Raw genomic sequence first — 16,728 nt, forward strand, 5'->3', positions numbered from 1 at the left:
GTATTTCTAAAGAAAAAAAACATCTTCATGAGGTTTTGTTTGTAATAACTAGAAAATGCTGTTTTTCTTAAAATTTTGGAATATTTTCTGTCTGTTCATATGTTTTTGGACCAAAAAATATTTTAGACAGGACCTTTAAATGATTCAGATTGAAGCTTCAGGTTCTCCTGTTTAAAATAATATATGACACTTGAGGCTGACTGCTAAAATAAAAATAAAACTGCTTTTAAAATAATAATAATAATATAGGCCCATTAGGTTCCCACAAAATACCTCTAGGTCTCTTAAGGGTTAATCCTTTGTGGAATAGATTCAACAAGGTACTAGAAATATTCCTCAGAGATTTTGGTCCATATTGACATGATAGTATCACGCAGTTGCTGCGGATTTGTCGGCTGCACATGCATGATGTGAATCTCCCGATCCACCACATCCCGAAGGTGCTCTATTGGATTGAGATCTAGTAATTGTGGAGGCCGTTTGAGTGCAGTGAACTCATTGTCATGTTCAAGAAACTAGTCTGAGATGATTCACGCTTTGTGACATGGTGTGTTATCCTGCTGAAAGTAGCCATCAGAAGATGGCTACACTGTGGTCATAAAGGAATGAACATGGTCAGCAGCGATACTCAGGTAGGCTGTGGCGTTGACACAATGCCCAATTGGTACTAATGGACCCAAAGTTTGCCAAGGTACAATCCCCAACAACATTACACCATGACCATCCCCAGCCTGAACTGTTGATAAAAGGCAGGATAGATCCATGCAATTCTGACCCTACGACCCGAGTGTCAAAGCAGAAATTGAGACTCATCAGACCAGGCAACTTTTTAAAAATTTTCTAATGTCCAATTTTGGTGAGCCTGTGTGAATTGTAGCCTCAGTTTCCTATTCTTAGCTTAAAGGAGTGGCACCAACAACCATGCCACGTTCAAAGTCACTTAAATCTCCTTTCTTCCCCATTCTGATGCACGGTTTAAACTGCAGCAGATTGTCTTGACCATGTCTACATGCCTAAATGCATTGAGTTGCTGCCATGTGATTGGCTGATTAGAAATTTGCGCTAACAAGCAATTGCACAGGTGTACCTAATAAAGTGGCCAGTGAGTGTAATGTCAGGGATTTTGCAAATTCACCTGGCTTTAATGAGTGAAAGATGACAAAAAAAGGTCTTAAAAAAATGCAGGTCATAAATTAAAGCTCTAAATGCACTGGTATGCACCACAAGGCTTTACGTAATTGGAAATCTGTGTGACTATTTTTATTTTTAAACAAACCATCCTCATTAACCATAGTATTTTGTTAATCTAATTTGCATAAAAAGGTTACTTACTTAACATTCACTTAATCAAAGTTCCTAAGTTTGTTAACATTCAATGAAAAACGTGCACTGAACATCAGGAGTTTTAACTGAGCTCGCTAAATGCAAACTCATTGGCATATGTGACTAACAAAAAAATGTCAGTTCAACATGGTGACGTAGCTTTATAGACAACAACAGCCCTCAAACTGCAAAGCCAAAGTGATTGCAGGCGTTTATGTTTTTGTTGAGGGGCCGAAAATACGAAAGCGTCCTGCCCCTTACCCCCCCGGTCTACTTGAATCCCTGGGGCAGCTTCAGAGCAGAGCATGTTTGGGGTCCTTCACCGACACATGCACAGGGAGTCTTTAATCCCCCGGGTCCTGCTGAGGACCCCCCTGCATCGCTGCCTGGCAAACAGCTGATAATGGCCTCTAATCTCGCCCACTTCAGACACATGTTTTTGCCCTGATGTGCCTTTAATGTGTTTTTTCTGTGCAACACGGATCACTCATGCCATCTCTGAACTCAGCACACTCCCTGTTGCTGCCTCTCGAGCGAAAACTCGTCTCCAGCTGAAATCCTCTCAAAATATTCTAAAAAGTACTTATTTCCTGGGAAGGAAAGAGGACATTTAGGTTTCTACCAAATTAAAGCTTGTGCAGTTACATTTACCATTGTTTGGCAAATTTTCATGGATGAAACCCGGTCATTTCTATTGAAGTACATTTTGTGTGGGGGAAAATGATTTCACAACATGGTAAATTCATAACAGGTTCAAGTAGGTCATGTGCAGAATCAGAATCTGACATTTTTTGCTATTTCTGCACAAATCTTTGTACAAAATCTGTGGAAACATTTTTGGTGTATTGTAACTGAAAACACGAAAAAATAACAATAACAATATTTGTTTAGTTTTATTTAAGGTTTACAATGCAAACCCAATTGAAACACTTGTTTGGTAAAGTGAGTCTCTCATTTAATATTTATACAAAAAAAACAGTTCATTTGTTTATTAGGTCTTAATAAAATTAAATTTATTATTATAGTAATTTGCACATTTTGTTTAATACGATAGTTTTTGTTAATCTGATCACAAACGGACACTGAAAACATTCTGAAACATTCGGAACTTGCCTAGCTTTGACCACTTCCACCTATAGACATATTTGGTCACATAACTCCATGTAAACCACTGTCAATAAGTTATTTACCAGCTTCTTAAGTCGTGACGTATCGGTGATGAATAAAATACTGTTTCCGGGTCCAAACTGCTACTCAGTTGAATTAAGAAAATATTCGTTTATGATTATTTTAGTCACATCACAAATTGAAGCGAATTTTATATAAAATCATAGCGCACACAACAGTCTCTGGACTTGCTGCATCACAAATACCAAAATTTTAACAATTTATTAAAAACAAAATCAATTTCTGGCATCTGATATTAGGCATGGATTTATATATTGCAATTGTGATTTTCGAAAGTAATACATCGATCTGTAAACATTATTACAATTCATTGAGTCTCACCTAGGGTTGTAACGGTATGAATTTTTCACGGTATGATAATCGTCTAAAACAATACCACGGTTTGACGGTTTCGCGGTATACGGTATGTTACAAATGTTACAAAATAATAGAACAGTGAAGCAAATTTGACTTTTTCCAAATAATATTTTTTTAGTTACTATAAACAACACCACTTACAATGAACAAATAAAAATAAGAAAATAATAAATAATGTGTCAAAGTCCAAATAAAGTCCAAATAAACATGGTGCAAATCCTCAGTAAAAAATAGATATAAATATTTACTATACTATAAATAGTTACATAACGAAACTAGATTCAATATGGAACATCCTTAGGTTTTATGTGCCAGCATGGATATGGTTGTCTATGGATATGGATTTGGAAATGGTTGTTTGCAATGCAGACAAACAGCTGCATCTTCATTTGCGTCTTTTGAAAACAGCAAGAGCAGCAGTTCGTCTTTGCTGTGTCACTGTTTTGTCATGTTTCTGTGCTGCTGTGCATGCAAAAGTACTTAGTATGAGAATTATTTCATGCAAAACTTTTTTTTTTGGCGTTTTATTTAGCCGCGCATAAATGTATGCCTATCTCTCATTCCGTGTTGTTCAAAAAGCTTGGTCCACAAACAAAAGCGAAACCTATGCTTATTGGTTGTGATATAGCGAGTTTGAACCAATCTGGGCATGGAGGAGGGACAATGCATCAATGTATTATGTCTGATTTGTCCGGAGACACAGTGACGAGCGTTTCTTTGTCAAATCAGCGTTGTCAAATGTTGATGACGTAACCGCACTGATTCCGGAGCCTCTGAAAGTCCGCGAATGTTATGTGATACAGCACTGGAAAGCTGAGATTCTCTTCTTTATGCCAATCTTTGAATTGTATGAATCGGATCAGCGGATCAAAAGTTATTAAACATTTAAGAGCAATACTTATTTTTAGCCGCGGGCGGCTGTCTCGGTCTTTAAGGGTTAAAACCGTTGATATGCAATTGTTCATGGTATGATAATCGTGCACGTTCAAATCGTGGTAAACCGTCATACCGGTATATTGTTACAACCCTAGTCTCACCATACAGTTTGATATAGTGCTTGAACCCGGAAGCCGTTTCGCGTGACGTCACACTTAACAAGTGGATTGCAAGTCACTGCTGTAGCGCAAACAGCCTCCTCAAGGTCCTAATGCCCACACAGTTACATGATGACTTGTTCATATGGGGCATTGTATGTGTTAGAATGTAAAGCTTTAAAATTAGAGTGGTCATAAAACCTTCATTCCAACTATGAGAGTCAAAATTCATACCAATCAAATTAATCATTTTTCTTTACAATATAGCATGCAAGCAGCCTACCCCTATTTCCCAGTGCTCGTCCTGTAAGAAATTAAATGTTTCTGCTGTGTTAAACTAATAAACGTTTAAGTAAAAAGACATTTCTGTTTAAAAATTAAGCATTTATAGGTGTCATGAAATTTATTTATTTTTTTTTACCATTTACAATATTTAATAGCTTTACATTTTACAGCCTTTTTTATGCAAATGGATAGAAAAATGTAAGAATTTGTCATGGATTATACCATTAATTCTATTGGAGTATATGACTTTGAGAATTTCAAGTACGCTGTAAAAAAAAGTTGCCGTAACTCAAAATTGTAAGGCAACTGAGCAGTGTCAACTTTTAACCCCAAAACTGCACTTGACTCGATTTAATTAAACTCAAAAAGCTCTGCAAGTTGCCTTACAATTTTGAGTTGACTCAACTTTTTTTCTTTTTTCCAGTGTAGGGGTAAATGTTCTCGCAACATGGTGAATTCATAATGGGTTTAAGTGGCTCTTGTGGCTTTATCAGGTTGACCAAAATAAGGCTGCTTGCTTTGAAAGTGACTTGTGAGCAGTTTCTTTAATGACCAGTAGAGATGCTTATGACTTATGATTTCTTCTCTAAATGCGTATTATAATAGGGAGAAATGAAGGACCTAATCGAATCCTGAACACAATTGGTCCCGAGATGCATTTTATTGCATATTAATACCAAGTGGCTATATGGTCTCTTATCCAGACTTGCTAACAAACTGCATTGTACTGATTACAAATCTAAAAGCATTCAAAACAGAGGCAAGAGAGGAGACGTGCAAGACAAATGCAAAAGAGAGGCTCAAAGTTTTCTTTCTCATCAAATCAAATGAATTACTTTTTTTTTTTTTTCAATCTGAATCGCCTATGAAAAGATGGAAAGTACACAACTAATCCCTCCAATACCAAAATAAAAATAGACATTTTATGACAGCAAATGGATTTTATAAACTTTCACTTCAGTGCATTTTCAAAAGGAATGACAGCTGGCTGTATTAGTGGGTTTAAAATACATTTTAAAAGCTTAAAATATAGGATCACCTCCACTTAAATGGAGGGAAAAATAGCCGACCACATCCTCTCACATCAGCCGTTTACAATTATTGACATATTTTTGTAGCCGTGAAAAGAGTGGACAAATTTTGATTACGCTTAAAGCCAACACGCTTATTTTCAGGGCTTGTTTGTTTTCAATTTTTCATTTCCTGTTCCCTTCTGTAACCTGCTTGTGTACAGTGAACGTGAAGGCCATTTCCTTTGTTTTCAGGGAAAGTTAATTTGAAGGGAAACAAGTCAATGCCTTCAAATTACAGCCTGCAGTGCCTCATACCTCCCAATTTGAAGCTCTATAATTAGCATAAGTAATGACATTTAGAAGCTTTCATTGGTGTGGATAATGAGCAGATGGTCCTCCTCAGAGGAGAGCAGATTTGTTTCTGTTCCCAGAGCAGAGCTGGGGGGAAATGCCACTAATTCTGCGTGCATGAGACACTGCTCTGAGACCAGCCTCCGCTAAAGGCTGCCAGCCTGGGCTTAAGACATGCCAATGACAAGTAATATCCAGCTTTGTCTTGCGTTCGATCGCAGAAATATCTAGGCTTCTGCAGAATTGGCAAGTTTTTTTTTTTTTTTTTGAGGAGGAGAGAAATCCGGCCAAATTGACTCGAGACGATGTGGTGAAATTGAATCGCTCTAAGCTCTCGGATGGAATGTTCCGGCAGCTTGTGGTGGTGAGGATGGATCAGTGTGTATTTGGGCTACACAATATATAATTTCGCCACTGATATCGCAATGTACGCATCCAGCAATAGTCACTAGATCAGCAATGTTGAGTCGGCATTATACTTTACCATGAGTGACTGTTCAGATAATTGTGAGATTTGTGACCATAACAGAGTGTAAAGCCATATTCAGACAGGACTAGTTTGACTCAGCAAATTACACAGACAATTTACAATTTCACAGACATTTGTGAATTTAATTCCATCAGATATAATCTGTCATGTCTGTCTTTTTCTCACACGACCTCTGTAAAACTCCAGAGCAAATTACCTATTGTTTTTCAGCAAACTGAATGGCCTTATGAGAAATCTAATCTTGTCCGAATGCAAATATCTGTGATTGGCGAATTGTTCTTTCGCATTTTCTTGGGTATTTTAGCAAAGCCCCTTTAAGGAAAGTAATTTCACTTGGCAGCCATCTTTGAAACACCTCTCGAGCAGTATGCTTGGGCATTCTGTCTAAATGGGGAAACATCAAATTCTCCAAAACTGCTTGCCAAGCTTACGATTACATTAAATATTAGGAATCATTAAACTGCAACTGTCTCTTTAGTTTCATTACTAAATGTTTGAGTCACAAAATAATCTGCACAAAGCCACAGCTGGTCCAAGCCCCTGCCCCAGAGATTTGTCAGTCTATATCGATCGCTGATTGGCTTCTATATTAGAAGGTAGATCTTCATTCGCCCTGTTGACCGTTACCTGTTTCCCCATTCAAAGCTAAACGTGTGAAAAGTCTTGTCTATTTTATAGTCTTTGTTTTAATCAACGTCAACTTGCATACAATCTCTAGTACTTGCATATGGTTTGGTTTAACTTGCATACAATCTCTAGTACGGCTGAGCGATTTGGCCTAAAATCAAATTCTCGATTAATGGATCATTTTAACTCGATTACGATTAATGAACGGATAATTTATTTATTTATTTATTTTATGTTTTTGCCCTTATAATTTACTGTTAAGTTTTGTATAGTAAATATGCTCACATATTACAAGTGAGAGTTACAGCCATCTACAACTATATTAAAACTATGATTATTTGTTAATGTTGAACAACTGAATTTTAAACATACCCTAAAATGCAGCTCTCTGCACCGTCCAGTGTAGTCATCACTACCAAACCGACCAATCACAAAGCTTACACTACGCGTCACTGTGACATGTAAGAACATTTTTTAAGAGGTGTGCAGGTATGCGCAGGCTGTGCCAGACTGTACACATACCCTTGGCAGAAGTATGATATATATATACACATTTCACTTCACACATTGTATAGAAAATAATTGGAAAAAAAATCAGCCTGGAAAAATTTGGAACATTATATGCTCTGAATTTCGATTCGATTACTTTGATCAATCACCCAGCCTCAATCTCTAGTGTGCCAATATTCAGAGCACACTGATAATGAATGTAGATGTGTTTGTTACACTGCAATAAAATAAAAAAATGAAAATCAAAGTTTGCGCAAATAGCCTAGTGGTTCGTGAGTTGACACGTTAGCACTGAGGTGCTCACAGCGACCGGAGTTTGAAACCTGACTCAAGGCCTTTTGCTAATCCTTCCCCACTCTCTCTTCTTCCTATTCATTCCCGTCTTCTCTCTATACTGTCCTATAAAACAAAGGTTAAAACCCCCTAAGTATGGCTACTGTAATATCACTTTCAAGTTTGAGTACATGTTTCCTCCAGACTCCACATCACGTCACTTTCTGTTTTGCCACCATTTCACTATTGATCAGAATGACAGTGACAATGCACAATCCATGCATACTGAACATATGGCCTTGTGCAACGACAACATGTAAAACAGATACTCCTATGTCCATAACAAACACGAAAAGTCCCGTCTGAATCCATACACATGATGGTAAATGTCGGCTGAAAATAATTGTAACTCAAATGTGGTTTGGAAAACTAGACCCATCCAAATAGAGCTTAAGATAATCCTTAAGTTTTTAAGGCCTGTGACAGTGTGATGATTTCAAGAAAATTAAAAGCATTTGGGTACAGCAAATCATACAATTCAGAGGTAAAAAATAAATTATTTTGATTATTTATAAGATGTATACTATAAAGTATATATATATATATATATATATATATATATATATATATATATATATATATATATATATATATATATATAGGACAAATCAGACATTGTGACATTTTGTATTTCAGAAATATATTTGCAGTATGAATACATTTTCACCAGATGGCTTGAATAGCTCTATTTAGAGAAAAGAAATTTAATTTTGATTGATTAGGGTGATTTTGTAAGGGTGTGAATCGTGTATAAATTTAATAAACAACTTGCAAGCAAGAATAATTACAGTAGAGCAAAGAAAAGAGCCCAATAAACAGTGCTTTATGGTTCAGGTAGAGTAAAACAGTATTCAGGTACAGAATAATGAATAATGAAAATGTAAAACAACACTATGGTCTTGATTGTATTAATAATTCAGTAAAAATATTCATTCATTTCTATATAAATGTTGTACATTTTATTATCCTAATTAAAATCTGCTTTGAAACACATGCAAATTATAAAGATTCATGTATTTGCAATTTTATAGTTATGTTGATCAACTATAATCCCCCAACATTGCATATCCTGCGATGTGACTATTGCGGACACACACATTACAATATCGATGCTGAACCGATATATTGTGCAGCCCTAATATAAAGTGTTATTTACCCCCAATTAATCGATTCCTGTACTTGAACAGTCTGATACCGTGTATTTCACCTTTATCTTTGCTCTGTTGTATTCATCTATGCTTAGAGTTTGTTTATTACAAATCTAAGCATAATTTACCCCCCTACAGAATCGTCCAAACCAATATAAATTAATAAGTTCTAGTGAAATCCCGATATCACAATATTCATTGCAAAAAAAATAAAGATTTTTCCAATATCGTGCATCCTAATGTGTGTGTGTGTGTTTGTGGATGTGTACGTACACACTGCTGTCGGTCAGGGAAAGCGTGTCTGCATCGCTGGACATGCTCTGCTGCTCGCTGTCGTTGGCACTGGTGGCGGGCGCCAGCGCGTAGCCAGAGTTCACGTAGTACGGATTGACGGGCTCCCTCCATGACGCGTGTCTGTTGATGAGAAATGAGACAAAGGAGAGATTCCTGTTAGACATGTGACCACCAAAACAACACTGGGCATTTCGGACAAACAACGCATTGCATTCACTCATTTCTGCATATCAGACAAAATTGCATATATGAAGAACGCTCAGCTGATATTAATCAGAGGATAATCGCTCTCTATGACGACTGTTGGTTTCAACTTCACCATAACCAAATCTTATTTCATTCATTCATGCAATCGACACCAATCTGCTTTTAGTAACCGCTCCAAGGGCAACATCCTTTTTTTCTCAACATGAACAAAGCAAAGGCAGTGAATGTAATCATAAATAATTGAATATACAACATTTAGATATATAAATGAGAGGAAATGAATGACTGATTAAACAGCACTGATGAATAAATTACTGTCAATCATGAAAATAATTAATAAACCTCCCGTGTTTTGTTACCCCAAAGAATTACACTGAATATTTATTCAATCATTAATCATATCAAGTGTGGAAACATGGATATTGTGTGTACGACTGCTTGTTCATTTCAGTCCCTTTTAAATCTTTTTGAAAAATATTTATCTGCTATATAACAAACTGTTTATGTCAAAAATATAACATTTTATATTATTGACATAAAATAGAAAATGGTTGTAAAATAGCCGTACTGAAATTATACAAATGTCCATTTCCGCTAACATTTAAGTGGTGTTAAGTGCATTCCTAAACACGCTGATTTGCTATTGTGTTCATGTGTTCAACAGAAATGATGCAGCGTCCAAAATCACATACGTCCATACTATATAGTACGCTAAAAACAGTGTACGAGCCGAGTAGTAGAGCTGCATGATTCTGGCTAAAATGAGAATCGCAATTTTTTTGCTTAAAATAAAGATCACGATTCTCTCACGATTCTGTAGATGTAAAATAAAGGAATGGTAAAAACAAACATATGGCACAACATCAATAATATTATTTTGTGTATTATGTGAACTGGTTTCTATAAATAATTATATTCTACTTATAATAATTCTGATGTTGAATTATGTTTCAGATATATGCTTACAATCTGTCATATTTGACAATTTTATTCACTGGTAAAATCAGACATTTGCCATTATCAGATTATATTCAACAATATAGGCTGGAGTAGTTATACTGACATTGTAAACATGTATTTTCATGCACAACTGTGTGTTCGCTATGAAAGAAAACACATATCAAATGCTTGTTGTAATCATAACTCTAAAATGTGATATGATCATCTAAATGAAGTGCACACTTTAAGTTTCATTTTGACTGCTAAGTGCTTGTTCATACTTTGTGCGCGGCTCCCAAACAATCACTCTGTGCCACAAACTGAATATTATTTACAACTGTATTAGCTGTTACTCGCAACATATGCAGGTTCTGTTCACTAAAGTAGACGCGCGCACTCTCTCTCTGTGATAACAGCTCACGGTCAGCAGCTCACGTCACATGTGATTTCCCGGCCGCGAAAACATCATATTAACACAAAAATGACTTTTTTAGGTATATTATACCTTATTAGTACAGTATGTGACTTTTTTAACATCATTTGGAGGTGTCAATGTCACTGAGCAACGTGTGTGAAACAAGGAAAAAACTTGTGCGGCCGCCTTTTTTTCTCTACTCTCGTGAACTTGAAAATATGATTGACAGAATCGTAGAAATGCTGGATTAGGATCGTCAAGGGGGTCGAATCGAGATCACGATCTTTTAACAATTAATTGTTCAGCTCTACCGAGTAGTATATCCAAATTTTTAGAATTTGAAATTTAGTATGCAAGAACTACCCGGATAACCTACTACTTCCAGCGAGATTCTGCAGTGTGCACCCGATAGACACTATGCTATGCAATGAAGCACCACGAGAGAATTCTTGAATGGGTTGAAGCGATAACTCACAGTTAGGTAGGTCACGTGATCATGATAAAATAGCAGGTGTAATTAAATGTTGAAGTAGGAAATGTAATCTTAAATGTTAGTGGGAAATGGACATTTACATTTACATAATTCACACTTTACAATTTTATTAAACACACTACATTTTGTCTACATGTATGCTGGTACAGCCAAATTATTATATAGGAGCAATTCCAGCACTATGGATGTGACTTTCGCAGTAAATAAAATCTAAACATAAATTCACATATAAATTATGTTAACATTATATTAAAATATGAGTTTAACCACAGAGTTAAGGGATCAGAAAAATATCAATCTATAAACATTTTCATATTTTAAACGAGGAAAATAAACATGCGTTATGGACCAAAAAAGTCTACAGTTTACAGTCTACAGCATACTTCGTAGAAATTCCAAGAATTAAACTGTACAACCTAAAAGAAACAATAGACCGCTATTTGTTCACATATGGAAGTGACATACAGATGAATTACCATGTTTGTAAACATTCAGCAAGGTTGCAGAAAAAAACGGGAGCACTGCAGCGAGGGAATGACATCCAATGCGGTAGAGTTTGACGTTGTAATAGAAATAAGTTATTTTGATTACATATTATATATAATATTTACATAATGCTTTCAGCATTAAAACAGCTCGTCACCCAGTGATAAGCACAGTTATTCAGCAAAATTATGGTTAAAGTGAGCGGCGTTCATCTGACAGGCCCATTTGCAATAGCACCCTCCCAATGGATATTGGATATGACAAAATGGCCAAGCATCCAGCCCCAAATATACAACCTCAATGAAGCTCCAAGCGTTTTTACAAGAGAGAAGTTAAAGGCCTACAAGTGTTTGGATGCCAACAATGTTGTTCTGTGTGGTCATGTTCAGGAAACAATGTTCCATGATTACCAGATTCAAAATTTTGTGGTGCAAAAAACCAAGGTTCTGCCTTACCAAAGACAAGGAAAAAAGACAGAGCTTTACATGGCCTGGGTAATCATCAACAAGCAAAACAACTGCATTCTGACAGCGAACTGCACCTGTACGGCAGGGTATGTGAACTTACACTTTTACGTTTCATTCTTAGCATTCAGTGTCCGCAGTTTAATTAACCATATTTACTGTTTAGCTGAAATCATTGCTGCAATCAAAAAAAGAGTAATGTGTATGATTCAGCATTGCATGAACTTACCTGATATGAAATGAGAATTGGGCTTGCTCCAACCTTGCCGAACAGAATATAAACTTCATTCACATTAACTGAACAAATGTTTCCGACCTTTCCACTACGGAAGTAATTGTGGTCACCCAGACTACGATATGCTTTTACGGCTTCTCTCGTGTAGACGCACTCGGTATCAACCAAAAAATAATAAACATCTGGATGTTACTTCAGGTAAATGTTTAACATTCTGGGTAAAAAGTTCTGTTCTGTTTTAGCTAGACTTAAAAAGTTTGCGCAAGTCATTGTGTTTTGACAGGTGATATAAAAATGGCACAACTGGAAATGCTGTAGGACCAGAAATAGTGTCATGGCAAAGCATTTGTAATTGTTTATGTTATAGAAAAGGTCTATACTAATCAAAATTATTAGCGTTGTCTCTCTACAGAACAAAAATGATTCATTTTATTTTACATTCCATAGATATAGATTATTAGCTATAGATGTGACACCTCTCTGTTATGGATGTGACAAATGTGAAACTGCCACTTGTGTTACTTTGGTTAATCAAATGCAAGTGTTTGAAAACATTGACAGAGTCATATATATTTTAAAAAGACAAAAATGTCCATAAGGATCCACAAGGGTTAAATGTGCCATAACATAAAAACCAAAACAAGCATAAAGAGTTGGTCTCAAAGTACTCTGATGCCAAAACAAAACTGCATTCAGTGTAAAAACCTGATTAGAGCATCCTTACATCACACAATTACATACAACTAGTCATAAAGATTACACTCTGCCCTACTGTCTGTCTTGTTGATGAGAAGATGAAAAACTTCACAAATCTCTCAACAAAAGAAACCTTGCCTTCTATTAATGATAGCAAACAACTATTCATCTAATTAACCTTAAAAATTTGCTTTCGCATGGGTGGAGGCAACCTACAGACAATCATTTTGTCAAAAACCAAATTATCTCGCAATTAGTTAATGCTGACAAAGAACAGCAACATACCACACAGTTGAAGACATCAACCTGTCGTGTGAAAATTGAAGGATGAGTAAGTTTTGCAAAGCTTAAAAGATTTGTCTGTTCCCCTCGCTAGCATTTTGTACTGTGTTATGTTATTACAGCTGTGTGAATTATGTTTTTTACTCTATAACAAATGATCAATCCAACGGATAAATTAAATGAAATGCAAATTTGCGATCAAGTTCTTCTAACATCAAATGATCATTCTTAAAAGACATTACAAAAATGTAGAACATAAAAGTCAAGCTCTACATTCTACATTTCAACATGAAAATATGTAAAAATACATTGAAGAAATCCACTGTCTCATTTTATTGTAGTTTTATTATTAATTTATTATTATTCAGCATCAGCAGACAAATTAGGGCTACAAATATGGCATAGACACATTTGTAAATAGGTAAATGTTGTAAAACACATGATGTGCAGCAGACTCCTTCAGCAACAGGATGCCATTCGACTGACACAAGTGATGTTCCCTACTGGTCACTATTTAAGAAAAGAGTCTTAATCTGGCCTTACTCGCACTATTCTTCATATAAGAGCTTTTTTTATTATTATTATTATTTCGACCTTTTTGGCTCGAGACTACTGGTCTTATTCACTTCCACTCATTGTAAGATGTTAAAAACAGCTCATTCTGCAGCTTGATGTTGCGAACTGATATTTTCATATTACATTAGTCTACTTTGTCTGTGTAATCACGAATACATTTGTTTGTAGAGCACGTAGTTTGACCATTTTCTGCGGTTTATTATTCGTAGTCATTTCTCCCATAGGCAATTGAATCGGAAGTTCTAAAACAATCATGAAAAAGGCGCACTTCTGCATTGAAAAATAAGGTTAATGCATTTCATGGGAAACCTAAAGCTGATTTTGAAGGGAGAATTATAATACCATTAGGAGAGAGAGAAAATGGAAGTAACTTTTTGTAACCGAATTAGCGAGCTTTCAACCAGCTCTAGTTTTGATTATGTATAAAGTATAGTTTTGATTGAGCATATCAGATAAAGGCCGGTATACAAACAAAGCTCATTTTCATTCTTCATTTGAGGGCAAAAAGAAGTCCAAAAAGTTTGATTGACGGTTTATTATTCTCGAACACTGTGGTCGCGTGTACCCCTAAACAATGTAGCCAAAATAAACTCCACCAAATATTAGTTTGAACTCCCAAAATGAGCTTAAAAACTACTTTGTTTTGGACAGGTTTTAATTTGAATTACATAATTTCAGTTCGTTCTTTGATTTAATTTGAGTACAGTGGTTCCTCGTTATTTGCCAGAGTTATGTTCTAAAAAAAAAAACGAAATGCACAATATCTGCGAAGTAGTCAACTTTATTTTTATGGATGTTTTCAGGCTGTAAAACCCCTCACTACACACTTTATACACTTTTCTCAGACAGGTATTAACGTTTTCACACTTTTCTCTTGTTTAAACACTCAAAGTTTAAACCTTCGTAGAAAAATAAGTCCACAATTATAGAAAGAAAACAAAGATCAGAACAATTTGATCTTCATTTCTTTATTCTGTAATGGCGCCCTACAGCCACGTAACTTCTACCTTCTTTTAGCAAATCCAGAAGTTCAGCTTTTTGTGCGATGGTTAGCATCTTACTCTGGGTTTTGAGTGCTACCGTGGGTGCCTTTGACTTTTTCATCGTTAATATGGGGAGAAAACTTACAAACACAGTACAGCACTTCAGAATCACACTGCTTGCGATTGAAGATATATATGAATTTGGCAAGTTGAATGCATTCTGTACTGTACAGGAGACACGGCAGGGAGGAGATTGATTGACTACAGCTAGTCAGGACACAATACGCAGTAGAAAAAAAGCATGTCAAATTGCATTAAAAAAAAAAAAACGCAAAACTGCGAGGCGGTGAAAAGCGAACTAAGTTATATTAAACTTAAAGCATTTCAATTCATCAGCATGAAGTTTAGTCACAAATTCAGAGACCGTCTCTACAGTTACATCTTTGTTAAAAAAGCTCAGTATCAATTTAGGAAAATGACTTGGTCATAAAACCAACTATAAGGAGTTCATCTGTATGTCAGCTATTACGCACACATTACAGTGGTCAACATTTGAAGTGCAGGATTCATACACATTTTTACTACTAAAATTCCATGCCTTTTCGAGGACTTTTTTGGCAGGAATTTCAAATAAATTTATATGACTTAATGTTTCATGTCTACGTATACATGGTAAATAATAAGAAAAGCCATGCATGGTTAAATGTATTACAGCATATCATGAAACGTGCAACGATCTATTCAGTTTAAATGTATTTTAGGTAATGCCTACACACCACTAATAATGTGAGAGTAAGGCTGAAAAATAAATCGTTTGACCATCGATATCACAATATGTGTATACGCAATAGCCACATCACAAAATCAGACTGTTTATCTAAAATTAAGTTGTTATTTTGTCAAGTTATTTATACAATGATGACCATGTTATTTTGTTTCATTGTATTTGATTACTTTTACACTCAGAAAACCATAAAGCACTGTTCATTTTTGCTCTGTTGTGTTTATATATGTTCCTAATTTATTATATTTTATGGCGATGCACTGCATAGAAAAAGATTTAATTATCCCAGTTGATCTATATAAGGGGTCACCAATCTCTTCCTGGAGGTCCGGTGCCCTGCAGGGTTTAGCTCCAACTTGCCTCAACACACCTGCCTGGAAGTTTCCAGTAAGACCTTGATTAGCTTGTTCAGGTGTGTTTGATTAGGGTTGGAGCTAAAATCTGCAGGACACCGGACCTCCAGGAACAAGTTTGGTGATCCCTGATCTAGATGAATGAAATCTTCCCAAATAGAGCCGTTCAAATAACCTGGTTATAGACATATCACGAGATATAGCAGCAAAATTAAATATCGCAATGTCGGATTTTTCTAATATCGTGCTGCCTTATGTGAGAGCATGTTTTTGGTAGAAAAGGGCAGCAAAGAAGTAAAGACAACTTATTTATATTCAAGTAGATATTTGTTAAACTAATTTCCATGACTTTTCCAAAACCTTTTTGTGTGTGTGTGTGTGTGTGTGTGTGTGTGTGTGTGTGTGTGTGTGTGTGTGTGTGTGTGTGTGTGTGTGTGTGTGTGTGTGTGTGTGTGTGTGTGTCTGTGTGTTTCTGTATTTCCAAAGCTTTTCCAGGCCTGGACAATGCCAATTCAAAATTCCATGACTTTTCCAGGTTTCTATGATCGTATGAACCCTGGAAGTGCATCAAGAAACTTTGCTGTTCAATAATTTTAGAACAACTTTGATGCAAGGTTACAACCACTGGTTGACTACTGTATTTTTTGCCATTAAATCTACTAAATATTATGTTAAATCACCATTTCAATTCTAAATGGATTTAAAAACAATATATGCCACGATTTCAAGTCCATTTGGTAGTGAAATTGTTATTTTCATTTGTGATTGCTATTTAAAAGTGATATCAAAAAGCTAAAATAGCATGCACTAATTGGGTATGCTTTTATTTGAATTCCTGCTTAAACTTCTAAGCAATTTTTTT

At 35.7% G+C, this 16,728-nt stretch overlaps 1 protein-coding gene and 1 long non-coding RNA gene across 22 annotated transcripts in view; both read right to left on the reverse strand.

Moving 5' to 3' along the window:
* The window catches only part of axin1 (axin 1), a 107,676-nt gene that overhangs the window by 33,568 nt on the left and 57,380 nt on the right, over window positions 1-16,728 (reverse strand). For all 21 annotated transcript variants that reach the window (XR_015479989.1, XR_015479990.1, XR_015479991.1 and 18 more), the window contains 1 exon segment: window positions 8,933-9,073. Coding sequence is in view for 18 of the 21 variants with exons in the window: in XM_087243242.1 (XP_087099368.1) it covers window positions 8,933-9,073 (141 nt within the window). In the remaining 3 variants the exon portion in view is untranslated.
* Window positions 1,383-6,152, reverse strand: LOC147845997 (uncharacterized). The gene is made up of 2 exons (XR_015481127.1): window positions 3,906-6,152; window positions 1,383-2,832 (listed from the first exon to the last, which is right to left on the reverse strand). It is a non-coding gene; the product is annotated as an uncharacterized LOC147845997 (long non-coding RNA).

Source organism: Danio rerio, chromosome 3 (genome assembly GCF_052040795.2).
Source record: "Danio rerio strain M-AB ecotype USA chromosome 3, GRCz13ab, whole genome shotgun sequence".
Classification (NCBI taxonomy): domain Eukaryota; kingdom Metazoa; phylum Chordata; class Actinopteri; order Cypriniformes; family Danionidae; genus Danio; species Danio rerio.